General features: G+C 38.0%; 2 protein-coding genes across 2 annotated transcripts; one reads left to right on the top strand and one right to left on the bottom strand.

Annotated features, from left to right (window-relative positions):
- Nucleotides 1-206: 206 nt before the first annotated feature.
- Nucleotides 207-8,432, bottom strand: si:dkey-200l5.4 (uncharacterized). The gene is made up of 9 exons (XM_052117372.1): nucleotides 8,302-8,432; nucleotides 7,779-7,832; nucleotides 7,398-7,430; nucleotides 6,298-6,330; nucleotides 6,158-6,193; nucleotides 5,261-5,278; nucleotides 5,138-5,161; nucleotides 4,946-4,984; nucleotides 207-1,335 (listed from the first exon to the last, which is right to left on the bottom strand). The coding sequence occupies exons 1-9, from the start codon at nucleotides 8,354-8,356 to the stop codon at nucleotides 1,292-1,294; spliced, it is 336 nt and encodes a 111-aa protein (XP_051973332.1). The 5' UTR covers nucleotides 8,357-8,432; the 3' UTR covers nucleotides 207-1,291.
- A 1,395-nt stretch (nucleotides 8,433-9,827) lies between these two features.
- On the top strand, nucleotides 9,828-25,552 carry pigo (phosphatidylinositol glycan anchor biosynthesis, class O). The gene is made up of 11 exons (XM_052117347.1): nucleotides 9,828-10,031; nucleotides 13,801-14,282; nucleotides 15,092-15,235; nucleotides 18,111-18,234; nucleotides 18,355-18,514; nucleotides 18,931-19,110; nucleotides 19,752-21,297; nucleotides 21,410-21,613; nucleotides 22,343-22,530; nucleotides 22,804-22,874; nucleotides 24,020-25,552. Exons 2-11 carry the CDS (start codon nucleotides 13,802-13,804, stop codon nucleotides 24,147-24,149), a joined length of 3,228 nt encoding a protein of 1,075 aa, XP_051973307.1. The 5' UTR covers nucleotides 9,828-10,031; nucleotide 13,801; the 3' UTR covers nucleotides 24,150-25,552.
- The last annotated feature ends 2,427 nt before the right edge of the window (nucleotides 25,553-27,979 follow it).

The following is a 27,979-nucleotide window of genomic DNA, read 5'->3' as shown; positions in this document are numbered from 1 at the left end:
GTCGCTCAAATATAAACATTCCTTTTTTAATAGTGTCTGGAAGGCTCAGTGTTTATACTTTTGGGGGACGTAAACACGAATGGCTTACTTATAGTTGTCAATAAACTGGGAATGTATTTTTACACCAAAAAAAAGTTACATACAGTACTTCACCTTTAAATCAAAGGTTGTCATACTTGAAAGTGAATTGTTATTTGAAAGCCACATTTCTTTTGTCTCTAGAACATACTTTCATCTCAGAGATATTGCTACGTTATGAAATTTTCATTTTAATAAAGATGCAGAAAAGTTAGGACATGCATTCATAACTTCGAGACTTGATTATTGTAATGCACTTTTGGTGGGATGTCCCAGTGTCTCCACATATAAGCTGCCACTTGTTCAAAACGGAGCAGCTACTGTAGTTGCCATAATAAGCTATTGCTATTAGTCTTCTTTTGGCCGATATTTAAAGATATTATTAAACTTTTCAAAAAGTGTAGTCTTTTCACTGCCAGGTTTCTCAAGTTGTAAATTCAACATGACATTAAAATTGACCCAGCTAAGTATAATTTAAAATCCTCCTCATAAGTGCTGGCAGTGTTTCAGCAAATGGAGTAGTCCACAAATCCACTCATATTCATGACCAATTTTAGGTCTAAAAATATGTATCGATTCATAAAATGAGTTATTGCCAAAATTGGGAATATCACTAATCTATTTACAGCACAAGCATCAATATTTCAACCTTACGCTATAACAAACAATAAAACATTCCTTAAGACTTTAAGGGCTTTTTGAGGCTACATTGAGTTAAACAGCTCGGTCTCATCAGGCTGCTGTGGGACTTAGTGCAACATTGCATCTTTGATCCAAAAATAAGCTGGGACAATGCAGACTATATAAGTAAAGCTCAAATGAGCACCCAAGGACAGTAGACTGTGCTGGCCTGGATAACCGTCCTAGATTCGTTCAAACACTACCTACATCTGCAACTCACGGTTACATACATGGTTTCATCCTAAGAGGCCATTTAATCATTGTCTTTTATTACACTCATCTGAATGTTATCATTTTTATATGAATGTTGGACATTGGTCGATGTTTCAGGCTTTATTCTTTTTTTTTAAAAAGCATTCAGTAATCTTTGAAAATTGGGTAAAGGTCACAGAACATGCAGTGATCTTTGTCCTTTCATGCCAGGTGGCACATATGTTAACAATTTGTCTTTATTCAAGTTGCTGTTTAGGTTTAAATGATGCTATTATTTCACTACAGTCCCTTTACACACTGGGCTTGACATCATTCAAGTCTAAGTGTCGTAATATTCGCTGTCTTGATCCGCAGTGATATCATCTGTGGAAAAAAGGGGACAGTGAGGTGAATCAAAATCAAACCTTTACATTTATCACTTTTAAAATGTGTGTGTGTGTGTGTGATATATATATATGTGTCTGTGTATATATATATATATATATATATATATATATATATATATACATACACATACACACAATTGAAGTCAGACGTTTACATACACCTTAATTGCTGGAATTTTGTCCCATTCCTCCAGACAGGTGTAACTGGTGTAACTGAGTCAGGTTTGTAAGCCTCCTAACTCGCACACGCTTTTTCAGTTCTGCCCACAAATGTTCTATCGGATTGAGGTCGTGCTTTGTGATGGCCACTCCAATGCCTTGACCTTGTTGTCCTTAAGCCATTTCTCCACAAATTTGGAGGTATGCTTGGGGTCATTGTCCATTTGGAAGACCCATTTGTGACCAAGCTTTAACTTCATGGCTGATGTCTTGAGATATTGCTTCAATATATCCACATAGTTTTCCTTCCTCATGATGCCATCTAGTTTATGAAATGCACCAGTCCCTCCTGCAGCAAAGCACCCCCACAACATGATGCTGCCACATACCTGCTTAACAGTTGGGATGGTGTTCTTTGGCTTGCAAGCCTCACCCTTTTTCCTCCAAACATAACAAGGGCCATTATGGCCAAACAGTTCTCTTCATCCCCATGTGCAGTCCAAATTTAGTCTGGCTTTTTTATGGCAGTTTTGGAGCAGTGGCTTCTTCCTTGTTGAGCAGCCTTTCAGGTTATGTCGATATAGGACTCAATTTACTGTGGATATAGATACATGTCTACCTGTTTCTTCCAGCATCTTCACAAGGTCCTTTGCTGTTGTTCGGGATTGATTTGTACTTTTCGCACGTTCATCTCTAGGAGAAATAATGCGTCTCCTTCCTGAGTGGTATTATGGTTGCGTGGTCCCATGGTGATTATACTTGCATACTATTGTTTGTACAGATGAACGTGGCACCTTCTGGCATTTGGAAATGACTCCCAATGATGAACCAGACTTGTGAAGTTCCAAAATTGTTAGCTTATTACAATTAGCTGATTTCTTTTGATTTTCCCATGATGTCAAGCAAAGAGACACTGAGTTTGAAGGTAGGCCGTAAAATTCATCCACAGGTACACCTCTGATTCAGTAAACCTCCTATCAGAAGTTAATTGGCTAATTGTCTAAAGGCTTGACATCATTTTCTGGAATTTTGCAAGCTGCTTAAAGGCACAGTTATTTTAGTGTTTGAAACCTCTGACCCACTGGAATCCCAGGAGATCAGCAGTTACTGAAATCCCATCTTATCTAATCATTATGATGATTATCTAATCAGCCAATCGGGTGGCAGCAGTGCTGTGCATAAAATCACACAGATACGGGTCAGGAGCTTCAGTTAATGTTCACATCAACCATCAGAATGGGGAAATTTTTTAATAAAAATTATCTCATGATTGTTGGTGCCAGATGAAATCCCAGGAGATCAGCAGTTACAGAAATACTCAAACCGTTTTGAGTATTTCTGTAACTGCTGATCTCCTGGGATTTCATCTGATTTTCACGCACAACAGAATCTAGAATTTACTCTGAATGGTGCCAAAAACAGTTCTGCAGATGTAAAGACCTTGTTGAGGAGAGAGGTCAATAGAGAATGGCCAGACTGGTTTGAACTAACAAAGTCTCCAGTAACTCAGATAACAGTAGACTTTACAATTGTGGTGAGAAGAATATTATATATATATACCCATAAGGCTACTGTAATTCAGGTCTATAACAGGTTATTAGGGCGCTTCTTACACTTTTGGCACTTATGTTACTTATCCTCAAGGGTTCATTTTTATTCAAATTAACAGATTTCAACTTTTGTCATTTTAAAACTGTCTAGAGAATGTTTTACAAGAACTGAAAAAAAAATGTTGGTTTAACTTCATTTAATTGTGGACATTGCTTCCACACAATGAAAATGAGTTTCTTTCATATGAAATTAAAATGTAGCCTCTACTAAAACACTTTAGTAGCAAAAACCTAAATGAATTGAGTAAACCTAACTTAAATTTGATCAGTTCATATAACTACTGAACCTTGGAGCTTTTGTTAGCTAACAACAAACACAGTAGAATATTATATATATATATATATAGTACTGTATGACCATTATGGTGCTGCTGAGAGTTTACAGATCATGAAATGGTCATTATACTGATGATTCCTCATATTTGCTTCATGAGAAAAGCAATACACACTGATATTTCAGTAGTAATGTACCCAACTTGGACCTAACCCATTAGCTCCACTGTTCACCACATTGGTAAAAAATGCAACATGACAGAAACTCTTCTAAATTTCAACAGAACGTTAAACACAAGTCTCAAACTTGTTTCATTTTGTGTATAAATACATTAAAATAACACTTGTACTCTTCCAATCAAGTCCCATGCAAATCATGCTGGGAACTGGAAATCCTCTCTCCGGTTTCAGTAATACAATGATGCAACAAATATAATTCATAGTCCCAACAAAACTGGATTAAGTGAACAGTTGGATTGTAAACAATTAAATTAAGTTGAGACCAAATGCTAAAGAATTGAGTTGCATTAGCTCATTTTAAATAAGTGAATTAGCAAGTAGTAAAAATCACGTGAGTGAACACCATCCGTTAGAAGACTGAATCTATTTGAATATTTTATAGCAATGTATGACTGTGTTGAAAATCACTTGGACTTTACACATTATAATTATGTTCTCATCTCAAACATAAATGTATTATGTTGATTTCAAGTGTACTATTTTGGTATTTTCAATAGAGTGTTCCCTTTTTTCAGTGAGTATCATGCCCTTACTATTTTGGCCTGTTACTTTTTAAATGCATTTCATAGATTTTATTGTTCTAGCCTTGTCCCAGACCAAGACGTTCAATCTTAAATTATGAAAATCCATCAAATAAACATATTTTAAAACATGTTTAAAACTATGATGATCTCAACATAGAGTGAAATAAACAAACAAAACAAAAAATCAATATTTATTGTTAATTTATATAAATTTGTTAAAAATATATAACTGTCCCATAGCTGTTGAATTATTTCCACAACAAGCCATTTTTGCCCCTTTAATATTTTTTTTCAAAAGTTAGTGTACTCATTTACCACGGAGACAACCGTGTCAGTGAATTTCATTCTTGAGATTAAAAATTAAGTGTGTTGTGTAAAGATAAACATCATTTAAAGGGATAGTTCACCCCAAAATGAAAAATCTCTCATAATTTATTCACCCTCATGCCATTCCAGGTGTGCATAACTGCATGCATTCATGAAAATGTTATGAAATTAGTCCTAGTAAGGCAAATAGATTAATTTCATTCCAAAAAAATTTTAAATGTAATTTCCAACACAGAATGCTGTGTGGATGTGGTGGAAATAACAACAATGACATAATTCTTCTGTGGTCTCCACTGTTGGGCATTTCAAATAGAAGAAATAGGCATGTGAGTGTGAAAAGAGAGTTAATTTAAAAGTCCAAATGTGCCGATAGTTGAAGAAACACACATTAATATTTTGATACAAGCAAGAATGCCTCAAGATTGATAAAAGATACTTAAAACACTGAACTCACCTACACTTTCCACATTCTCTTTAGCCTGCTCATTGTGCTCTGGGAAGAATAAAAAGACATGATAGTTATGGACTGGAAACCATACCAGGAGACTGTTTCAGATGACGGGTCAATTACTATAGTGTTATAAATATTATTTTATGAATAATATTATATTATTGTAAATGACAAGAAAGTCCAAGTCATCCATACCAAGAGACATGCCACAGGCACATGCTGGGAATAAATACAAGTATTGTAGTTTATTGAAAAGACAGATCTTAGATTTATAACTATGTTTTTCTTAAATTATGTAATGTCATGTGAAGCCTTTACCTTTCTTCTGGTTAAAGGCTGTGAATTAAGATACACACACAGAATATTTACTTAGTGTAGCACTACAGCAGTCATGACTAACACTTAAGACATAATACACAAATAAGATAATAATAGGGATAAACCCACACAAAAAGATAACAGATAAGAAGACAATAACATTTCAAAGGTATAGGCATGTCATTAAATGCGTTTAATCAGAGGTTGGTTTTGCAATATTTTCTTTAAGATTTTGTTATCTTTGTAGCTTCCACCTCATATCACAATTGTAATGATTATATTCACAGTCGCCCTCAGAGTCTGTATATAAAACAAACAAAAACACGCCAACGGTCAAGGTGTACCGATTATATCACGCGTCACATGCGTCTGTTTGCAGTGAATGTAAGTGACACATGGCGCCCTCGTGTGGTCTGAATGGATCTTACCCAAGGGCTCGACCCTTCCGGTGTTTACTCCTATAAATCAAATATTACGCAAGCGGTCATCACGTGAGACATGATACAACTTGTTTGTACTTTCTAATCATACTTGTACATTGAAGGACATTATATTTCATAACAACAAGAAAACAAAGGAGGCCATTTTTCTTTTAGCCAATTTTCAAATTGAGGAGAAATTTGCACACGTAATATTTGAACGTTTTGTTCAACAACATAAAATAAACACAGTCATACCTTAAACGTGAACTTTTATGTTTATTTTTTTTATTTTTTAAAGTATGTTACTAATCGTGCGTTCCATTTGTTTCTGAAGTCGGAGCTCCGAGTTATTTTCCGAGTTTCTCCGAGACCGGAACTGACATATGGAACGCCCTACTACTACGTACTACATGTAGGCTATATCCTAATAAAGTTCTGAAATTCAGTAAATAATAAAAAGTAATATTGCTCTCACCTGTAGTAGTGTCTGTTAATACCTCTTTCTCACCATCTGTCAAATTCGGTTTATTAATGAATGAATGAATAAACAAATGAATCAGAAATAGTAAATTGAAAAATATAACTGGTTGTTAACAGATATACTTGCAATCTTACCCTCAGTATCATCTCCAATAAGCACTTCAGTCTCTGAAAAATGAATGAGTTAATGAGCATATATATTTTTTTAACAATAATCCTTTTCTTTTAATGTGATTTAGAAATTAGATTTCCTTCTTTGTCACCTTCTGATTCTTCAAGATTTTCCTCCTCTGCAATATATTTTGTTTTATACAGTGCATTATTTAAGCATTTAAGGAATAATATAGTGAATAGTAGGCCTAATAGTTATTGCACATCACATCTTGAGTTGATTTAGACAATATTCAGATCTGTTTGAGTAATTGATTGATAACAACACAAAACTTTTCTTACCCATTTTAGTCACTCAAAAACTTAGTTTGTCATTAAGTCAATAAATAGTGAGCATTTGGAAATGACCCCACACACACACACACACACACTTGGCAAGTTCAAGCACTTAAAGGGATAGTTCACCAAAAAATAATAATAATAATTATCTCCTTATTTACTCACCCACATGTCATCCCAGATTTGTGTGACATTCTTTATTCTGCTGAACACAAATTAAGATTTTTAGAAGAATATTTAAGCTCTGTTGGTCCATACAATGCAAGTGAATGATGACCAGTCATTTAAATCTCCAAAAAGCACATAAAGGCAGCATAAAAGTAATCTCCAGTAAGTCTCCAGTTTTTAAATCAAACAGATCAACATTTAAGTCCGTGTTACTATAAATCTCCACTTTTACTTTCACATTCTTCACATTTTGAAAGCGAAAGTGTAGATTTATAGTAAAAAAATGACTTAAATATTTATCTGTTTCTCACCCACACCTATTATATCACTTATGAAGACAGATTTAACCACTGGAGTTTTATGGGTTACTTTTATGTGGCCTTTCTATGCTTTTTGGAGATTTCAAGGTCTGGACACCATTCATTTTGTACACTTGCATTGTACAGTCCAACAGAGCTTAAATATTCTTCCAAAAATCTTTGTATTTAGCAGAAGAAAGAAAGTCATTCACATCTGGGATGACATTAGGGTGAGTAAATGATGAGAACATTTTCATTTTGGGTGAATTATCCCTTTAAATCAACCAGCTTTTAAAACTGTTTTGAATTCATGCTTACCTTTCACATGCACAGCTTCATACTCCAGCTCATCTGAGGATACAGACACAAAATGATGTCACTGTCTGAGAGTCTGAGCACACTCAGTACATGTGCATAAGATAAGAGCCTGCCTCTGATAAATCATATCAGTGAAACAAATGACCTCCAAAAAGAAGAAAGTTATGCAAAACAAACCAATTTGTTTCAAGAAAGTGGCATAGTTGTTGAATAGGAGGAAATTATGACCTACCTTGTTTTTGTGTTGTATTGTCCAGACAAAACAAAGAAAGGTGTTTGTTTAGCAACTTTTATCAGACCCCCCCCCCCTTTTATAACTTATTGACTGTTAAATATAGAGTTGGGCAGAAAACAAATAGTTGAAAGTAGTGGAAGATTTACCACTCTCTTCGGGTGATTCAGTCCTTTCATGTAATTCCAGAGATGCAGAAATCACTACAGGTAGTAAAAATGTAAATATATATTTATTTTCATTCAGACAAAGTTTAAAAGTGGAAGTATCAGAATTGTTGTGCCAAAAATTATTTTGTTGTTGCTGTTCTTAGCTTCTATACAAAACTAATATTAAGAATTTCATCATAAGCCAATAAATCAACAACTATTGAATACAGCTATTTAAATAACTTTGTCCATTAGTTGTAATTTACATTAGAGTGTGAATGCACATCAATTTGGCCACACTTAATAAAAAAATATATATTAACATTTATTTTAAAGGATATTGAACAATTTCAAGAAAAATAAAAATATTTATTTGTTATTTTTTTTATTGATATTTTTATTGTAATTATTTTAAACCCTTTAACAAAAGCTACTTTTTTGGTCCAAAATTGTATTTCTAAAAAAATCTAAATAAAGACAAAACAGATAGCAAACTACACAGACTGGTATATTTGAATCTTACCATGGTGGAACCCTGCCACTGCAACAAAGACGATTATTGGTACAACAATTCTCATCTTGGATGAAAAGGGTGGATGCTGAACAAGGTCAAACAAATTAATTTGAGTGTGCGCTTTGAATCACTCGTTTGCGGCAAATCTTTTTATATGTTGCCTGGCATCACATGCTTTGGATGGACAGGCTGGTCTCTGTGTACCTGACAGCAGCTGGGTGGCACATCTCGCTCGACAAACAGATGTGCTATTATTTCCACAGTAAATGACCTTCATTGTTGCTCTTTTGATCAGACGTTCTTTTATTGTGATCAGTGGTTACTGGTGTAAGTTTGGGATGGATTGGTTGAATGTTTAATGAAAGGTCATTTCCTTTCTGAAGTTAGTGGGTTTTGGCATCTTACAAAAGGAAATGATTGATTGTGCTCACAGATCTGATGTCACTGTAACTGGAACATGTGCCTGTTGTTGTGCTTGCACTGTGACAATGTTTTGCACACTTTTAAAGCAAATTAAAAGATAGTAAAAATATAGATAGACTGTGTGCATGTGACATTCGATGATTACATATTGACCAAGATTATGTAAGGAGTGAATTGAGCCATCCACAGATCAAACAGAGGTTTAATATTATTATTAATATATTTTATTATTAATAATGTAAGTAGTTATTAATTGCTATGTCATTTTCTGTTAATTTTTTCTTATTCATTTAATTTCCCTTCACCCCATTGCCCTCACGTTTCTCATATAAAGCCAAAGTATGCAAAAATGGCCATATAGCATCTGTAATAAACATAATTTATATTTTGGTAATGTCCATACTGGATATAAAATATTTTGCAGAAAACTTCTAAAAAGAAATAAAAATAAGAAAAAAAAGTGGATAACTACCAATAAAAACTAATTTGACAAGCGTCGTGATATACACCCATATATACCAGTTTCATGCTGTTGTTTTTTCAAAGTGATGTAGTTTCAATAAGGTTTTTATTTTGACAATCATTCGATGCAATGCGGGACTTTAATTTTGATAGTTTCCCCTCAAAAGCAACCGTCAACCAGAGCCCTTCTACTTATAGTACCTGTAAATGTAGCATAACGCGGGGGTTACATAAACAATTTATGGGTGGTACACTGGTGAGGAGACAAGATGCCTTTTTTAAATAGATATCTATGGAGAAGAAGCTTCATTGCACTCAATAAACTGCTTTTGTGAGGAAAAAGCTCATTGCTTGGTGAATAGACCACCTGTCCGCTAATTTTGAACATGTTTTACAACAAACAATCATTTTAGCATGAACTAGTTTTAGAGTTTACTACGATAAAATAGCTTTATATTAATAGAAAACAGACAATTTTGCGACAGGTAAGTGGCAGTTTCCGTCTCTCCCCATGCATTTGTATGGTATCCGCAAACGGTGACTTACTGTCTTAACACACTAGTTTTGCGCTCGCCTATGACAGAGCCGCGGAGGTTGTTACATTTACAAAGAAAACAATCTCTGCCGTTAACTGCGCATGTCAACGGAAGTGGAAACCGGGCTGCGAGATGACCAATATTACAACAAAACCGACATGCATGTCACCGAGCCTAGTACACCATTGAGGCCCAGATAACATCACTGACAGATGTCGTTAATTCTGCGGAACTTTAGTCCTCTTGCAGTGGATGGCGTGTGTACTTCTCTATTTAAGACCGAGCTGAAAAGAGAGAGGACAAACAGAGCGAAGCAAGGTCAGTACAGTATTCATGCACACACATGAATACAGCATCGGCCCCTGACATGCCTTTATGGGTTCAGTCTTACGTGCATCGCATTATATGCTAGTTTGGGCCATGTAGCATGTATTTCAAGTAACATTTGCTGGCGAGAAAGTCGTAATAGTTGGTGGTGTTCCATTTTTGAGTTTATATGTATTACCAGGGTTTGGAGGGTTACTTTTGAAATATATTCCACTACAGATTACAGAATACATACTGTAATTTGTAACGTATTTCGTTAGATTACTCAAGGTCAGTAACGTGTTCTAAATACATTGGATTATTTCTTCAGCACTGGTTGATTTTTTTCACTTGTTTTGACTATATAAATTCTGCCAGTACAATAAGACAAAATACACATGTTAAAAATACATTCTCTGAAAAACCTAAATATCTTATGCAGTGTTGTTTCTAAAACAAGATAAATCAAATTGATCTTGTTTTAAGGATTTTTAGATATTCTTACAGGAAAACAATACAAAGATTATTATCAAGAATATGATTTTTTCCCTACTATCAAAGGTCTTACTAGAAAAAATGAAATTACGATCCAACGTGAATTTTCCTGATGCAAAAATATGATCGGGCCTGGTAACATGTGCATGTAAAATGGCTAAAAAATAGCATTTTAGCTTAGCATAAAGCTGACAATTTACACAAGGTTTATTTCTATTTCTTGTGCTCCAAACTTACTTCAAACTTACTTCTCTGTCTGCTTGTATGAATGTAACACATAAGAAAGTGTTTCACCGCTGTTCAAATGCACTTTGGATCGAATCATTTATATATTTATAAATTTTTCCATCTTGAAAGGACTAAATTTTAAATTAAACAAACGACACAAAAATGCAAAGTTATCTAAATACTTTTTGAATGTAACTATATTCTAAATACCAATTATTTAACTAGTAACTGTAGTGGAATACAGTTAATTATATTTTGTATTTTAAATACGTATTTCCGTTACTTGTATTTCGTTACTCCAACCCTGTGTATAACTTGCAGTTTCTTGCAGTTCAGCATGGCTGTGTCTCAAAATCTAGCTACCTACCTAGTATGCAGCATGTTTGGGCATCAAACACACAGTCACATGCTGTTCAGTGAAGCATTGCTGTTTAAAAAAAAAACACATATAGTGAGTAGTGTGTTACTTATCTAGTAGCTGCAATTTTGGCCATTTTTGAATCCGTTTATTCTGTCTACAAGGCAGCTCTCTGGTGAGTAGAGAGTTACCTACCCAGTAACTGCAGTTTAGAGCCACATCGAATGTGCTTATTCTGTCTTGAAAGGCAACTCACTAGTGAGAAGATGGTTGCACACCTAGTGGACAGCAGTTTTGGGCAACATTGAACATGCTTATCAAATCCCTTTATTGTCACTCAACTATATACACAAGTGTAACAGTTGGTGAATGTCTTGGGTGCAGTTCCGAGTAACATAGCAGTCATGACGGTGACGAGACATATCAATTTACAATAAACATCAGATTTATACAACACAATTTACATATCTAATATACACATAATTACACACAACACAGTATACAAATAATAATATAGAATGTACAATATACAGTATACAATACACACAATACAAATTGTATATGTTAAATATACAGTAGGTTGTATTGTGCTGTATTGACATTCAGGCTGTTGGTTGATAGTCAGTTGCCCGTGTGTTGTTAAGAGAGAATATATTTATGACAGTCCAGTGTGAGATTAATAAAGTGCAGTGCTGATATTGATCGTGAGAGATTAAGACTTCAAAAGTTTAACTGCTTAGGGGAAGAAGTCGGCTGGTGTGGGTCCTGGTGGTACCACACCTAGTGGACAGCAGTTTTGGGCAACATTGAATGTGTCTAGAAAGGCAGCTCCTAGTGATATTGGTACTAATCTAGTAGACAGCAGTTGTGGACATCATTGAAAGCACTTCGGTATGCTATCTAGAAAGGCAGCTCACTAGTGAAAAGACAGTTATGCACCCAGTAGCAGCAGTCTTAGTCTACAATGAATGTGCCTATGCTGTCTAGAAAGGCAGTGTGATACTTCAGTAGACAACAGTTTTGGGCAACATCGAATGTTCTTATGCTGTCTTGAAAGGCACCTTTTAGTTAGTGTGGTACTTTTCTAGTAGACAGCAGTTTTAGTTTTGGGCATCATCAAGTGTGCTTCTGCTGTCTAGAAAGGCAGCTCGTAGTGAGTGTTTTATTTCTATATTAGACCACAGTTTTCAGTGTTATTGAATGTGCTTGTGCTGTCTACAAAGGTAGCTTACTAGTGAGCAGTGAGTTCCTACATAGCAGGAAATCATCATATGCACTTATGATGGTGAGTAGTGAGTTACCCACCCAGTAACAGCAGTTTTGGGCATCATTGAATGCACTTAAGCTGTCTAGGAAGACAGCTAGGTTTTAAAACACAGCCCCTGTATTTACTATTTCTTAGTGCAATGCGGAAAATAGTATGCTCAAAGATGCTAATATAGATGCTAATATACACTCATTGAGCACTTTATAAGGAACACTATGCTAATACTGGGGAGGGCCTCCCTTTGCTCTCAAAACAGCCTTAATTCTTCATTGGAACCATTCCTTTGAGATTCTGGTTCATGTGCTCATGATTGCATCACTGCTGATTTGTCAGCTGCACATTCATACTGTGAATCTCCTGTTTTACCACATCCCAAAGGTGTTCTGTTTGATTCAGATCTGGTGACTGGGAAGGACACTGAACAACAGTGAACTTAATGTCATGTTAATGAAACCAGTTTTAGACGAGTTTTGCTTTGTGACATGATGCATTAACATGCTGGAATTAGCTATTATAAGATGGGTAAATTGTGGCCATGAAGGGATGCACATGGTCAGCAACAGTACTCAAGTGATGAATGATGGTATTAACGGGCCCAAAGTGTGCCAAAAAAATATTCCCCACACCATTACACCACCGCCACCAGCCTGGACTAAGGCCGGTTGGGTCCGTGGATTCATGCTGTTGGTGCCAGATTCTGACCCTACCATCTGTGTGCCTCAGCAGAAATTGAGATTCATCAGACCAGACTACTTTTTCCAGTCTTCAACTGTCCAGTTTAGGTGAGCCTGTGCCCACTGCATCCTCAGTTTTCTTTTCTTGGCTGACAGAAGAGAAACCCTACATGGTCTTCTGCTGTTGTAGACCATCCGCCTCAAGGTTCGACGTGTTGTGCTTTCTGAGATGATATTCTTCACGCTACAATTGTACAGAGTGGTTATCTGAGTTACCATAGCCTTTCTGTCAGCTCCAACCAGTCTGCCCATTCTCTGTTGATCTCTCTCTCTCTCTCTCTCTCACCAACAAGGCATTTCTGTCCGCAGAACTGCCAATTACTGGATATTTTTTGTTTTTGGCACCATTCTGAGTAAACCGTGTAGAGACTGTTGTGCGTGAAAATCCCAGGAGATCAGCAGTTAACAGAAATACTCAAACCAGCCCATCTGGCACCAACAATCATGCCACGTTCGAAACCACTGAGATCAAATTTTTTACCCCATTCTGATGGTTGATGTGAACATTAACTTAAGCTTCTGAACTGTTGATTTTATGCATTGCACTGCTGCTACACGATTGGCTGATTAGAAAATCACATGAATAAGTAGGCATACAGGTGTTCCCAATAGTGCTCCGTGAATGTGTATTGTATATATGTTGATATGATCTGTTGGTTTGATATGCATACACACTCTCCGTCTGTTCCCCTGGTCTAGAATGAAGAGACTTCCAGTCCTGGTGCCCCTCATCTGGGTCTGCTCTGTGTTCTATGTGGGCATCTTCCTGTTTGTTGGAGGCTTCCTTCTAGTCAGGCTGGAGGTGAACAGAACCAGTACCTGTGCTGATGTGTTATCTCCAGGAGCCCATGTGAAGGGGGACTTCTGCCTGAGCGAGCCTCGGTTTCGTCGGGCAGTGGTTCTGATCATTGATGCCCTCAAAGCAGACTTCACCCGCTATGACCCTGAGAACACCGCTCCCAAGCCATTTGAGAACAAGCTACCAGTTTTAGATGAGATGGCATCATCACACCCCTCTCATGCGAGGCTCTACACTTTTCAGGCTGATCCACCTACCACTACCATGCAAAGGATCAAAGGCTTTACAACAGGTTCTCTGCCCACTTTCATTGATGTGGGGAACAACTTTGCCTCCAATGCCATTCTGGAGGACAATCTGGTGCACCAGTTGGGTCAAGTGGGTGAGTGAGTGTATCATGATTTTCCTTTAATTACTTTTATCTCCAGGTGAATCTCACAAAACCTGTCAAAATATGCTTTGGTGGTATATCTTCCTCTAATCATAGTACAACAGTAAGAAATACATTTTTATTTAAAAAAAATGATGCCAATTTGATGACCGTTACCATTATTTTTCTGACAAGTAAACGCATTTCTAAACCCAATTCTTATTACTGTAATGTAAAAAAAAAATAACATTTTCTTTACTGTAATGTTAAATAATATAAATTATTTTAATTTTAAAGTATTTATACTTCATGGTAGTATTTGTTGTACTGCCTTTAATTTACAGTATGCTGACTTAAACAAAAAAATATCATTTTATTACAGTAATTTCTAACTATAATATAGTAAAAAAATACTTGAAGTAATGAGATTCTAATGACAATAATAAGAAAACTAAAAAGTTTAATGCCTGGATGTATTATGGTAATGAGGTTTTAGGTGGAAATGTGCTTTTCTTTCATAACAAAAATTTGCAATATATAATTTTATTCTTTTATTTCGATTTTGAGGTGAAATGTGTTCTGAACAAATTTTTTTGTAAGATTCACCACAGCAAAAAAGCAATATATTTTACATGGCAATATATTACAGCGATCCTTTCTATTGTCAGAAATCATAATACATTATTCACACTAGTTAAATTGTATAAATTGAATAGACCAGCTATTTTATGTAATTAAATTAATCTGCATTTATATTCAGATTGAAAAGACTTTAGCTTGTATCTCTTCTGAATGGTTGTCTTTCTCCTCTTGGTTTAAAGGCAAGAGAGTTGTCTTTATGGGGGATGATACCTGGTTGAGTCTCTTCCCCAAGAAGTTCCACAGATCATTGCCCTTCCCCTCCTTCAACGTGAAGGACTTACATACGGTGGACAATGGCATTCTCCAGAACATCTATCCAACCAGTAAGCACAATGAATTGGCATTCCAGTTAGGAACCAGCTGCATTGTTTACCTTTTAAATAGACATAAACATCTCTATTGTTTACACTGTAAACACAGAGTCTGCAAGTTGTGTTAACTGTAGTAGCAAAAGATGAGGGTCTTAGATTTTTGGACTACAAACTAAAGCCCTATTCGTACAGCAAATAATTTACATGGAGACTTGAGGTAATTACAGCATTTACAGGGGGTAGTCAGTGATTTTATTGCCGTCTGAATCCACATCTCTGAGTTTATAATCCAAAAGCCATTTTGGAAATACTTTTTGACCACTGCTAAGTGCCGTACATTTGCTCTGCACGTGGTAACAGCTCTGATGGTAATGGACAGTTGTGAAAGTTGCAGGATTGTGCAATAAATTACATTAATAAAATTACGTCGCCACTTCACCATAGTGAGTGGGAATGAAAAACGAGAGCCAGATCATGTAAACTTTTTAAATGGTCCATTATTATGGCAGCAATGTAATAAAATTGTAATGCATCACATTTTAATGTAGAAACATTTACTTCTGCTTGTATGCGCTTAGGAGAGAGCATGCAAGCGGCGCAACTGAGGTGATGCAGGTGACGAAACATGCGCAACCCCGTTGACAGATTTATCTGGCTGCGTTGATAAACAGTCTTGTCCCTACGGTTTCTTGATTTATTTAATTGCAAGAATTTTGTCTGGCTCCATATGTGAAAATGTACATTGTAAATATCCGCAGTATTGCAGTGCGGTTCCCTCATGCTTTAAAAAAAGTATTTTCACTTTAGTGTAATTCCAAACACATTTAAATGCAAATACAGAGGATACAGTTTGTGGATTTTCTTTTAACAAGCGCAACTGCAATCATGTGATAGACAAAAAGTCTTGCATGTGATTTAATTTTCATCCGAACGCATGAGTTTTATCACAGAGGAGCCATGAAAATGTTCTTTTACAGACATCACCCTAAGAAACAATTGCCGTCCAAATAGGGTTTAAGTCTGTGTTACTAGTGAAAAAAAAAGTCCAGAAGTAATAAATAATAAAAGCACAAAGACAGCACTTTTGCTTCCAAATATACATTAAAATTGTAACCTCACTGCAGATGTGATGTTTTGAGGTGAGATGTTTTATTTTTTATTTATTGTAGTCAAGTGCCAGTATTATATACACATCAACATATTTTTTAATCGGACCATTATTTTCTTTTAAGGCCGGAGTCACACTAGCTGATTTCTTCTCAGATTTAATAATTGCTGGCCAGTCACTAGAAGTGAGCTTCTTCTTTTGCTGAAGATCATGCTGATCTGAACGCTTTCATAAGCAACTTATGGCACTTTTCCACTGCAGGTTACGGTTCGACTCGCCTCTACTCACTTTACTTTTCTGAGCTTACATTTCCACTGCAGTTTAGTGCCCCTCAACGTGGGTGGGATTATAGGCTGATCGTTATAGTTGCGCCGCCTCTACTGCCGTGACATCGTCATAAACATGACACAAACTGACCAAAACAATAACACAACTGCTAGCTGTTAGCTACTAGCTCATTGTGCTGCATAAAGCAGTTGTTGCATGGTGATTTTTTTTTTTTACACAAGTGTAACAGCTAAATTGGCCTGGTTGTTTTAGAAGCAAGCTTCAAGTATCTGGTCAGCTAAATAAAGTGAAGTTTTCAAGCAGAATATAGAGCATAACATATCAAAAGGTACCATCCAGGTACATCCATTGCACTCTCCCTCCCATTGCTCGCCGGTCTAGATAGCGTCCGTTCGGTCGAACCACTTCCACTTTTCCGTGATGGTTCTGTGGTCTACACTGTTTGTAGGTACAGTGGTAGCCGTGTGCAGCCAACAGCTGAGACACTTCCTGAGAGACTTTATCGTTTCGCTCATCGCTAACGAGTGGACCGTCTGCACCTCGTTTATTGACCATGGCATGGTTTTGCGCACAGCCATTTCTTTATTCACAGTTCGAAAGTCTTGTGAACAAATGATACTGTTATCGCTGTTGCTAACTTTAAAACGAGCGGGTTGATGTCACGTGTCGGACATGCAGTGACTCTGGTAGTGACGATTCTCTCTGACCAATCAGTGATCTGCAGGATTTTTACGTCACATTTAGTATCTGCTTGGCTCGCTTGGAACCTTGACCAATGTGGTACTAAAAAAAGTATCTGGTACCAGGTAATATCCACATTGGAAAACCCCAAAAAAGCGAGCAGAGTTGAGTCGAGTTGTACCGTGCAGTGGAAAAGCCCCATTAGCTGCATATAATCACAAACAGCAATTGTAATCCACAGTGATTTTCTGGAGACCTCCTACACTAAAATAATAAAATCAGAAATCGAATCCAGAAAAATCTGCATTTGTTGAATAAATTCTTTACTCACTGAAGTTGTGTATGGACACTTTGTGACAATTCCCAAGGGAAAAAATACACAATCACAAGTTCTACATGAAAGAGAATCAGCGAGAAGGTCGAAGGGGGTCGGAATGTCTCAATTGACACCATCCTCAATTGGCAAGTGTGAAATACTTCCAACAGAAGAAAGTGAGATCCCCGCAAAGTCAGTCAGTAGGCGTGACACCCTCTCAAAAAATTTTGTTGGTTTGAGTCCGCTACTGTGACTTGCTTTAGCGCAATGGATGATTGACAGTTGAGGAGGCGGTTCTTTGATGTTGTCCAGTTTGCCTGAGGACGCATTAGCATTTACATTAGTAGGTGATGTGTTTTCAAAAAGAAAGTAATTGGCTTTGAAACTACATTAGTAAATAATGACTGAATTAAAATTTTTGGTGAACTATCCTTTTAATTCCAAGTGAAAATTGGTTGAATGAGTGGCTAAAGGGCTTTATTTTCTCTCATCAGTGGAAGGGGATGATTGGGATGTGTTGATTGCTCACTTCCTGGGTGTAGATCACTGTGGGCACAGATTTGGCCCAGATCACCCTGCTATGGCTGAGAAACTCTCCCAGATGGATGGAGTCATCAGGTTAGCTTCAGCATTTCTCTCTTTGCTGCCCACATTCTGTCAAGTTAATACAGTTTTACTAAATGTTCTTGCATATATTCATTCGTTCCCCATCTGCTGCTGTCACACTGTTGACCCCAGGTCAGTGATAAAGCGTTTGAAGAATGACACTCTCTTGGTGGTGATGGGAGATCATGGAATGACAGACACTGGGGATCATGGTGGAGAGAGCCAGAAAGAGACAGATGCTGCCCTGTTTCTCTACAGTTCATCACCCTTATTCCCAGCACCAGGCTCCCAGGTAAAGAGACACTTATGTTTTCTCTGTATTTATTGTTCTGTAATTAAGTGCCTTAAGGAAATTTTTAATTGGGTGCCCAGATGGGAATACTGAATATCTTGAGTTGACACAGCAAAAAGTCTGCAACATGGCTGAATGTTTGGGTAAGCAACTGTATATAGCTGCTGATTGGTTAATATAGAGATTCAACACTTACTTGACATCTGTCAAGGAATCACTGCCTTTGAAATGCCAAGTGAAAATTATTATTGCCAGAACACTGCTGATGTATGATTTACAATTCCATATCTTGCATTCAATTCATATCTTGTTTTTAAATTAAAAAAATTTTATATTAATTTTTTTTCTTAAAATTAGAAAAAATCTGAAAACAAAAACCCTTATTTTTACTTGTTTAATTAACACTTGCATTGTAGGTGGAACCTGAGGTAGTTCCTCAAACTGATCTGGTACCAACACTGGCATTGCTACTGGGAGTTCCCATTCCCTATAGCAGTGTGGGCCAGGTTCTTCTGCCGCTTTTTCCTCAGAATGGCTCCCAGAGTGCACCTACAGGACTTAGCCAGGCAGAGGCGCTGTGGATTAATGTCAAACAGGTTAGAGGGATTTCTCTTCATCTGCTTGCATACTGTGTGTTAAGGCTTTATTATAAACAGTGGGGGTCAAAAGAGACCACAGAGCACACAAGATGCACATTGTTACATTCTCAAATCATGCTGAGATAATGAAGTTCATCAGGTTTTGAATAGACTTGTGGAGTCCATGCCAACTCGAACACATTCTGCCATGAAAGCAAATATTACTGAGATATTCTGAAAGTTACATTACATTTGTAATCATACTTTTCACTGTTCACATATTAGAAAAGAAAACAAAATAGAAGCATTTCACCAGTGATTTCAGATTTTTGACGCCACTGTACGCAGGACCGCATTAAGGTTGTCCTGGGCCCTGGGGCTTATCGTTTCGCTTGGCCCAGTCATCGGGGCCCTACACAGACGGGTTTAGCCATTGGAAAACCCTATCTATGTTTACATCAGTGTCTTCTGCAGAATGCGTTTACATACACCCTCCCGAGAACATCAATGGGACAGTACCACGACTGGGCCTCCCGTTTCCTGTTGCTGCGGGCCCCCGGGCTTAAGCACAGATATGCCTGTTTTTGTGAAATTGTGCATTTTCATTGAATGAGCAAAACAACAAAAAAATCTGTCTGATAATTTTTTTTACTTTGAAGGTGAACCGCTTTTTGGAGACCTACTCTAACATGGCCAAAGACATCCCACCAGACAGTCTGTCGCGGCTGCAGGCTGACTTCTCAAGCCTTTCCTCTCAGTACTTGGCCACTGTCCATGAGGGCCATCCACCCCCTCCTGAGCTAGTCGTCTCAATGCAGAATTATTTGACAGCTGTCAGGGAGACTTGTAGAATCTCCTGGGCCCGTTTCAACCCTTTCAAAATGGCTGCAGGGCTCTTAATCTTGGGGATTGCCTGTATCTTGTGTTACATCCTTTCTGAGTTATCTCATATAATAATTAAGGAAGGTCTGTCAAAGATGTCAATTCTTTCAGGGTTGGTGGTGGGTCTTGTAGTAGCTGCTGGTCAGCTGTTTTCACAAGGTTATTTGGAGCTTTCATGGTGCCTGGGAGCTGCAGCACTTTCATCTGAGGTTTTGTTTCTATGGTGGACTTGTGGAATTTCTCAGAAAGTTAGGTGGCCTCATTTTCACGTCCTCACACCGGCCCTGCTGGTGCTTTACTTGCGCTGTGCCTCCTTGCTGTCGGACAGTTACGTAATTTACGAAGGTCATGTAGTTACCTTCTTGCTCTTCTCGTTGAGTGTATATGTTCCTCTGCGCCTCAACTGGGATGGACTCCTGGTGCCACTTCCCCCACCAGATACCCAAAAGCCCCCTCTGCTGCTCCCAACAGCATTGCCATCTTCAGTGATACGGCGGGAGGCCACCATCCTGTTGGTGTGGTTGGCTCTGCTGGTGGGATCACTCTACCTCTCCCTCTCCTTCCACAACTGTCGAGAGGAGCATGGCACCTGCCAGCCCTCCCCTTTTCTCTTCCCTCTCTCCCGTATACAGGACAGCCAACTGCGTAACATCCACTACGTTATCTCTGTGGCCTCACTGGCCATGTGGGCGTACATTCTACATCGTTGGCTCAGACACTATGGGAACCTTAACTGTTCCAGTTTGACTGTGTTCTCAGCCGGCTTCCTTTTACCTCTGGCCTGTGTTTGCATGGGGCTGCACTGGGCAGTGAGTGCCACCCCAGAAGACACCTTTCGACACCTGTCCGAGCTGATCGGGTTTGCCCAGGTGTTTTTGCCACGGGCCATCTTTTGCCTCCTGAGCGTGGGGCTTCTGCTATTATGGGTGGATCCTATGACTGTGTTCCTCAAGTCTCGGACACCCCTGAACTCTCGGGGATCATCCCTACCACCCCCCAAGTACCGAGCCAGCACGGGCATTAGTCCGCAAGCTGAACTTCACCACCTTATACCACAGTTATATCAGCGAATCCGACACTCGCTGGAAGATGGAGTCACTGAGGACCGTGAAGCAAACGGCAGGCCAGCCGTGGAGGCATATGGACTAGGTACAGTGTACTCAGCCCCCCTAGTCCTGCTGTGTGGGCTTCTGGGACTTGCACTCCTGCTGCTCCACCCTGAGGGAATGTCCTTAGCATTTCTCCTACTTCTGCTGGAGGCCGGAGCTGTGCTGCACATCCACGCCTGTAGCACCACCCTGTCCAGCCTGCAGAGACGCTTAAGTAAGAAGTAATACAGTATTACTACACCTTATGCTTTACGTAGCTATTGCCATAAGTGCATCTACACTTCTGTCCTTCAATCTATTCTCCCATCTTTACTTTCCCCTTTCAGATGACTTCAGTGTGCCATGGGCTCCGGTTGTTTCATGGTCTCTGGCGGCTGCCCAGTTTTTCCATGCAACTGGACATCTTCCAACCTTCCCTTCCATCCAGTGGGGTGCTGCGTTTGTGGGCTTTCCTCAGGGTCACACTGGCACTGTGCTTCCTGCCTCACTGGTGACCCTCAACACTTTCTCCTCTCATATTATCTTTGCAGGTAAGCATGACCTAAGCATAGGGATATACCCAACATGATTCACATTGTAATTCTTTCAGTATCAGCATTCCTGTCAAACAATCTCAGCCATAACCCTTAAAGGAATAGTTGACACAATTTACTCAAAATCATCTCGTTCCAAACCTGGATGTGTTTCTTTCTTATGTGGAACACAAAATGAGATAATTTAAAGCATGTTCATGCTGCTTTGTCCATATAATCAAAGTGAATGGGGAAGGAGGCTGTTGCACACTTAAAATAACCAAAACAAATCACCATAATGGGCCATTCAGACCGAACATGTTATTGCTTTTAAAAAGTGAGACATAGCACAATGAGTGGAAAAGAATGTAGGTGTCTCATACATACGATAGTTTTATGTAAAGAACAGACTTAAATTCTGTCTTGATGTGCCATATTTAAATGTACGTGAATGCAAATACATTTTAAAGAGCTTTAAATCAGAGGGCTATGATTGGTTGATAGGAATGTTGTCCCAGGAACTTGTCCTACTTGTGTAAATATTTAGGAATAAGAAAATTATTAAATACTTGAATGCCCACATTATTTTACATTTCTCTGATCTACTTGTTCTGAGTAAGCAGCCAAATGACCTTGTGAAAGGATATCACATGAATATTATTAATGAACACTCAAATCATGTACACTTTAATTTCTTTTTAACTTTGCAAAATTCTCCATTATCACGTTGCTAATTTGTGCATGCAGTTAGCTGTCCTCTGCTGTTGTTCTGGCCTCTGGTGTGCGAGGTGCGTGGGGCTCCATCTACACGCTCAGCAAGAGGGCAGGAGATTGAGGATGCGGTCATGGAGATGAGACTAAGAGAAAACCCTCAGAAGTTCAGCGCAGCTCTCTTGCAGCTCGCTGCACGCTACCTCTTTGTAAATGGAGCGCAGGTGCGTTCAAATTAGGCTAACATCAATGAGGCTTCATGCACACATGAACACTCACAGACCTGTAAAGACTCTGAAGGTTTACCTTGTCTTCGTGGTCCTCTGTAGGGACATATTTGGGTATGAATGCATGAGTAGTATAGGGTTTAGGCAGTCATGTATAGTAGAATCATGGTTAGGTTGTAACTTGAACAGTGCAGTCATATGAATTGTCAATTTTTAAAATGTAGTTTTGTGGAAACATAAATGTAAATCTCTCACTTGTTTACCTTTTAGGTTCTTGCATCGGTTTGTGCTGCAGCTATCCTCAGAAGACACCTCATGGTCTGGAAAGTGTTTGCACCCAAGTAAGTGTCACCAACTTCGAATAAGCTCCCCATCTTGTTTTGATCAATTAAACCGATATACCCACCCCCAAACTAACGCCATTGGTTAAGTCAATGTTGTTGTGTTGGGATGGACGGGTCGCTGTCAAACTGTAAACGGTTGTTTACAGTTTGACAAAATGAACCTTTAAATGACTTGCTTAGCAGTGGAAAGGAAAAGTATGTGAACCCTTTGGAATTACCTGCATTTATGTATAAATTTGTCTTAAAGTCTGGTTTGAACTTCATTTAAGTTACAATAATGAACAAACACAATCTATTTGAACTAATAACACAAATTATTGTATTGTTCATGTACATATTGAATACATTATTCAAACAGTCACAGTGTGGGTTGGAAAAATTATGTGAACCCCTAGGCTAATGACATCAACAAAAGCTAATTACTAATTAATGAAACAAGATTGGAGGTGTGGGTAAGAGCTACTTTGACTAATACAGCTCATTACATTTTGAATTTGCTTTTCACAAGAAGCATCGGCTGACATGTAGAAAATAGACCTACGATCAATAATTGTTACTTGCATTAAGCTGGAAAGGGTTACAAAGGTATTTCAAAGAGCTTGGATATTAATCTGTCCACAGTTAGACAAACTGTCTATAAATGGAGACAATTTAGTACTGTGACTACTCTCCCTAGAAGTGGCCGTTCATTCAAGATGACTTGAAGGGTACATCAGAGAATGCTCAATGAGGTAAAAAAGAACCCTAGGGATTTGAAGGAATCATTGGGACTGTTAAACATCTCCGTTCATGAGTCTACTATATGGAAAACAGGCATGTGTCCATGGCAGAACATTTTGGCATTCCACATTTTGGAGCGGCCTAGTCAGAGCCCAGACTTTAACCCGATAGAGATGCTGTGGAATGAACATGAAAGCCATTCACACCAGACAATGACACCAGCCCAGTCAAAATTAGACACTTCAGCTTTAATCATGTTTTGATATTGTATTGAAAGCCCTAATATTTTAATGTTGTCATTTTTGTTTTGAAGGTTTAGCAAAGCAAAATTGAGTATCCCTTGGATAGTGCATCCTGAAGTACATGTACCCCTCTTTGGAAATCTCCGAACCATTATATAATTATCTTTCTCTTTTCCACAGACTGATGTTTGAGGCATGTGGCTTCATCTTGGGCAGTGTGTTTGTGATGTTGGGGATTACCATGGTGATGAGGGTGGACATGGCAGTGGGCAGTCTGTTTAAGAAACTCCTCCCTCAGAACTCTAGGTAACACCTGACAATGCCCCTTTTCCCTACAAGCCTATCTTGCCCATCTAGAACTCTTCAGATATGTGGAGATACTTGGTCATCCTCCTCAACTCCACTGCCAACCATATGGATGGAAAGAAGATTTTTGTATCTGACTGTATCAAATTTGGACCAAGAGCTGTCAGCCGTTGTTGCTCTTTCTGTGCATGACTTTTTACTGCCACAAGGTTTAATGTTCCACACGGTTATTTTTGGGAAGATTATAAGTTATTATATTGAAGGGCTACATGAAATCCACAGTATTGCAATGGCATGTTTGAACTGGGAGAATCGATTCTGTTCAAACATTCAAGGATACAAGGACATGCTTGAGGGCATCATTAATTTCATCTATGGACTGTAACCATTTATGAAATGTCATTTTTTGGGGTTCTTATGTAATTTTCATTCTACTGTTTCGTGTCAACCTTTATTGCTTGAAAGTTGTTTGATAACAGCCATAGTGACCCTCTGGGATCCCATTCGTTTCCTAGCAATAACCGCCTAAGCGTCATGTTGGACACTTGACAAACTTAAAATTGTAATTGCATTATAACACAGTGTCAAACCAAGTGGCTTTTGCAAGCAAAAAACATGCAAGACCTTTCCTCAGAACTACTTTTCTGGGGCTTTTCTGAGTTATGACTTTTAACCAACTGGTCTCTGATTCATTTATTTGTGAATGTATATAAAATCTGTTCCCCACAAGTTCTAATACAAGTGTACTAGCAGAGTGACCACAGGTGTAGTTCCACTAACTTTGACAACTAAAATAGTGTCTACATTTTGAACAATATCTATATATTTATCATTTGAAACCTAACAAATTTATTTTGGAAAAATTGTATATTTCTTTAATATGAATGGCACTTGGTTTGATATTTTGTTATATGTAAGGCAAAGATTGTTTGGCTTAAGTGTCCAAATACAAAACATTTTTGGCCACCATGTATGTTCTTAGCTTTTTTTCCTTCTTTTTTGGCTAGGTAAGATATTCATCCAGGTAACAGGTCACTAGCTTTAATGGTTGCCTTTATTGTTGTTAGTGAATGAAATTTGTTCTTTCAATTTGCATCGACTGTTATTTATTTAGTTGCCATATTTAGTTCACTAATGGATTAAATGGTTTTACTGATCAAATTTTTGTGAGAATAATTACATCATCTGCTCAGTTTAATTTAGCCATGATGCAATTGAAGTATTCTGTGGTGCATGGTGCATTTTTATTTCTTTTTGAGTGAGAGCGGATTTTTTTTTTTTTTTATCATAATACTGTAAAGCCAAATGATGGCTTTTAATAAAGTCTTAATATGGTGAAGATTGATTTTAGAGGCTGTAAAATAAATAATTTTAATTGTCCTAAAATTGTTTTATCAAATGTATCAAGGGGAGAAAATCAATTAAATATTTTGTACAATTTGAACTGTTCACTTGTGTATTTGTATTTGTGTATTTTGGTGCCTTTTGTGTTTTGTTTGCAGGTGCAGCTGTCAGCCTGAAGAGAACACAGTTTTATCTAAAAACGTCACAACTCCCTTTGAAATCGAATTCTTAGGCCAAGCATTAAGTGTGAGGGTAAGTCCTAGATCCAGTTTATTTGTCACTGGATCTCTCGCTCCATAAGGAAACATCAGATTTTGTCAGATACTCAGAGGCAACAGTTTGCATGTACGTGTACTGTATATAATATATTTATCAGGGGAGAGATTAGTGGATTGCTCCGTACACTATATTTGTTAAGTGTGAGCTGTTTGAAACATTATTCTGTGCAAATAATGGAAATAATGTTGCTCTGTTCTTACACACGTTAGACTTGTATTTGCATTTAATTCACATTTCCGTTCCTTTCAGAGACTTAAATATTTAAAGCACTTTTTTGTCATTTGTCAACATATAGGCATTGTAGCATTCTCAAAATCTTGCCTTGATTTAACTTTCGGCTCAGGAATGGCCAACGAACTTGTGGTGTATGAATGGGTCTCTTTCAGTTTTGAACAACAAAAACTCCCTAAATGCCAACAGATCAAGAACCGCACCCTGTGTGTGCAGAGATATGGCAAAAGCTACTGTGCAAAATTAAGCTGTACAGGAAAATGTCCTTAGAACAGTCAGAGTGGGGTGTGATGGGGAAATCTAACTTGGCTTCATAATCATTTAGCTCAGTCAAAATGTAGGAAAATTATCATGACTGCTTGGGTAAATCCGGGTCATTCTTGACAAAAAGTACCATTTGTTTGCTTTGTCCCCATGACTTTCAGATAAACATTTTTTATTGATTCATACATATAACAAAAAAATACAAAACATATCCACATACACTGAATCAACATTTAACCCCCACTATTACCCCTCCCCAATCACCAACCCCACCCTGACCCCCAACAAACACCCCTGTGGTCACATACAAGTATACACACACTCTCTCTCTCTCTCTCTCTCTATATATATATATATATAAAATAATCATACACATTTAAAACTACTTCTCTCTCCACAGCCCCTCCACGAGAGTCTACCCCAAACACAAAGTAACTGCCCCATTTCCCATCAAATGTATCCCAGATCTCCAGCCATTTACATGATACCTCCTCAAAAGCTGCCACCCTCCCCTTCTCCGCGCACCACTCTTACCACAAATCTTTTAAACTCTCATCCTCCACAATATTAATTTGCAGGTAGACCATGGCTATCCACTTTGTTACAGTTGTGAAGCCGCATTCATAATTTGCATCAGAGCATCAAGGCCGGCATCAAGCACCACTTTGAGCTACACAAGAAAACTACTTGCAGACAAAAACATCTCATTCTGCATTCAAGTTCTTCTGTGGTAATTACAATTTGCCTTAAATGAGTGGAAAAACACTTGGTTTCTATCACAAGTCCCATCTGGGCTTTCTCCACCATGATACTTTGGATAAGAACATATGATTGCTTGAAAGCTCAGCAGTGACCTTTTCAAATTATAGCAAAACATGAAATAATCGGTAACAGACAGCACCGTTTCCTGAAAATGACCCATTTATTAAACATCACTGCAAAGAGGACTTTCCAGGGCTGTTGAGGTATAAAATAGTCGTCACGGGTACATTTATTTCATTTTCTGCACTTACTGTAAAGCTAAACAAATGACAAAACCCACCTAAAATGGACAGTAACATTAAGTAGCTTCAGTAGCTAAATGTCCATGGCAATGTCTTTAAAGTTTATAAATGGCAAGCTTCTGAGAACTAAAAAACAAACCAGTTTCCTTCATTATTGAAGAGATCTGACTTTCTTACCAAGAAAGAAGTGACATTCATTTTCTTTAAGCCGCTCATGGCCTTAGCCTGCACACTTTTGCATTTAGGTTGCTCCGGGGGGGATTGTCCCTGTAATAAGTTGACTAAGTCGCTTTGGATAAAAGCGTCTGCCAAATGCATAAATTTGATAAATTTGGTGATTTATATTGGTATACAGTTATCATTTTATGAATTCCCTGGGAATCAAACCCATTGACATGGCTGGTGCTATGCTAAACCAGTTACAAGATATGTTTTGTCATCATCATTGATACCATTGATTGCAATGCTGAAGCGCAACCAAAACCAAAGCAGAAACTGCACTTATTTCAATTGAACCTGTCCTGTCCTGCACTGTCCCCTCCCATCAGCGGTTTCCTTTTTATCACAAGTAACAAAAACTGTGTACACATTGCCACCCATTCAAAAATAAAGGTGGAAACCAAAAGGCTGTGTACTGAGTGGGAAACACCTGTCAGTCATTTTGAAAAATTGTCCTTGACCAGCTGTGTTGGGGACATAAACAAATTAATCT

The sequence above is a fragment of the Xyrauchen texanus genome, chromosome 44, assembly GCF_025860055.1.
Source record: "Xyrauchen texanus isolate HMW12.3.18 chromosome 44, RBS_HiC_50CHRs, whole genome shotgun sequence".
NCBI lineage: Eukaryota > Metazoa > Chordata > Actinopteri > Cypriniformes > Catostomidae > Xyrauchen > Xyrauchen texanus.
This window is presented reverse-complemented; position numbering and strand designations above follow the sequence as displayed.

Excerpts from the sequence above, each read along its gene's own strand:
- pigo (XM_052117347.1), top strand. The coding sequence starts at position 13,802 with ATGAAGAGACTTCCAGTCCTGGTGCCCCTCATCTGGGTCTGCTCTGTG. Across the intron at positions 14,283-15,091 it reads GCACCAGTTGGGTCAAGTGG|GCAAGAGAGTTGTCTTTATG; the intron begins GTGAGTGAGTGT and ends CTTGGTTTAAAG. Across the intron at positions 22,531-22,803 it reads TCTTTGTAAATGGAGCGCAG|GTTCTTGCATCGGTTTGTGC; the intron begins GTGCGTTCAAAT and ends TTTACCTTTTAG.
- si:dkey-200l5.4 (XM_052117372.1), bottom strand. The coding sequence starts at position 8,356 with ATGAGAATTGTTGTACCAATAATCGTCTTTGTTGCAGTGGCAGGGTTC. Across the intron at positions 6,331-7,397 it reads TGAAGCTGTGCATGTGAAAG|AGACTGAAGTGCTTATTGGA; the intron begins GTAAGCATGAAT and ends TTCATTTTTCAG. Across the intron at positions 4,985-5,137 it reads TGCCTGTGGCATGTCTCTTG|AGCACAATGAGCAGGCTAAA; the intron begins GTATGGATGACT and ends TATTCTTCCCAG.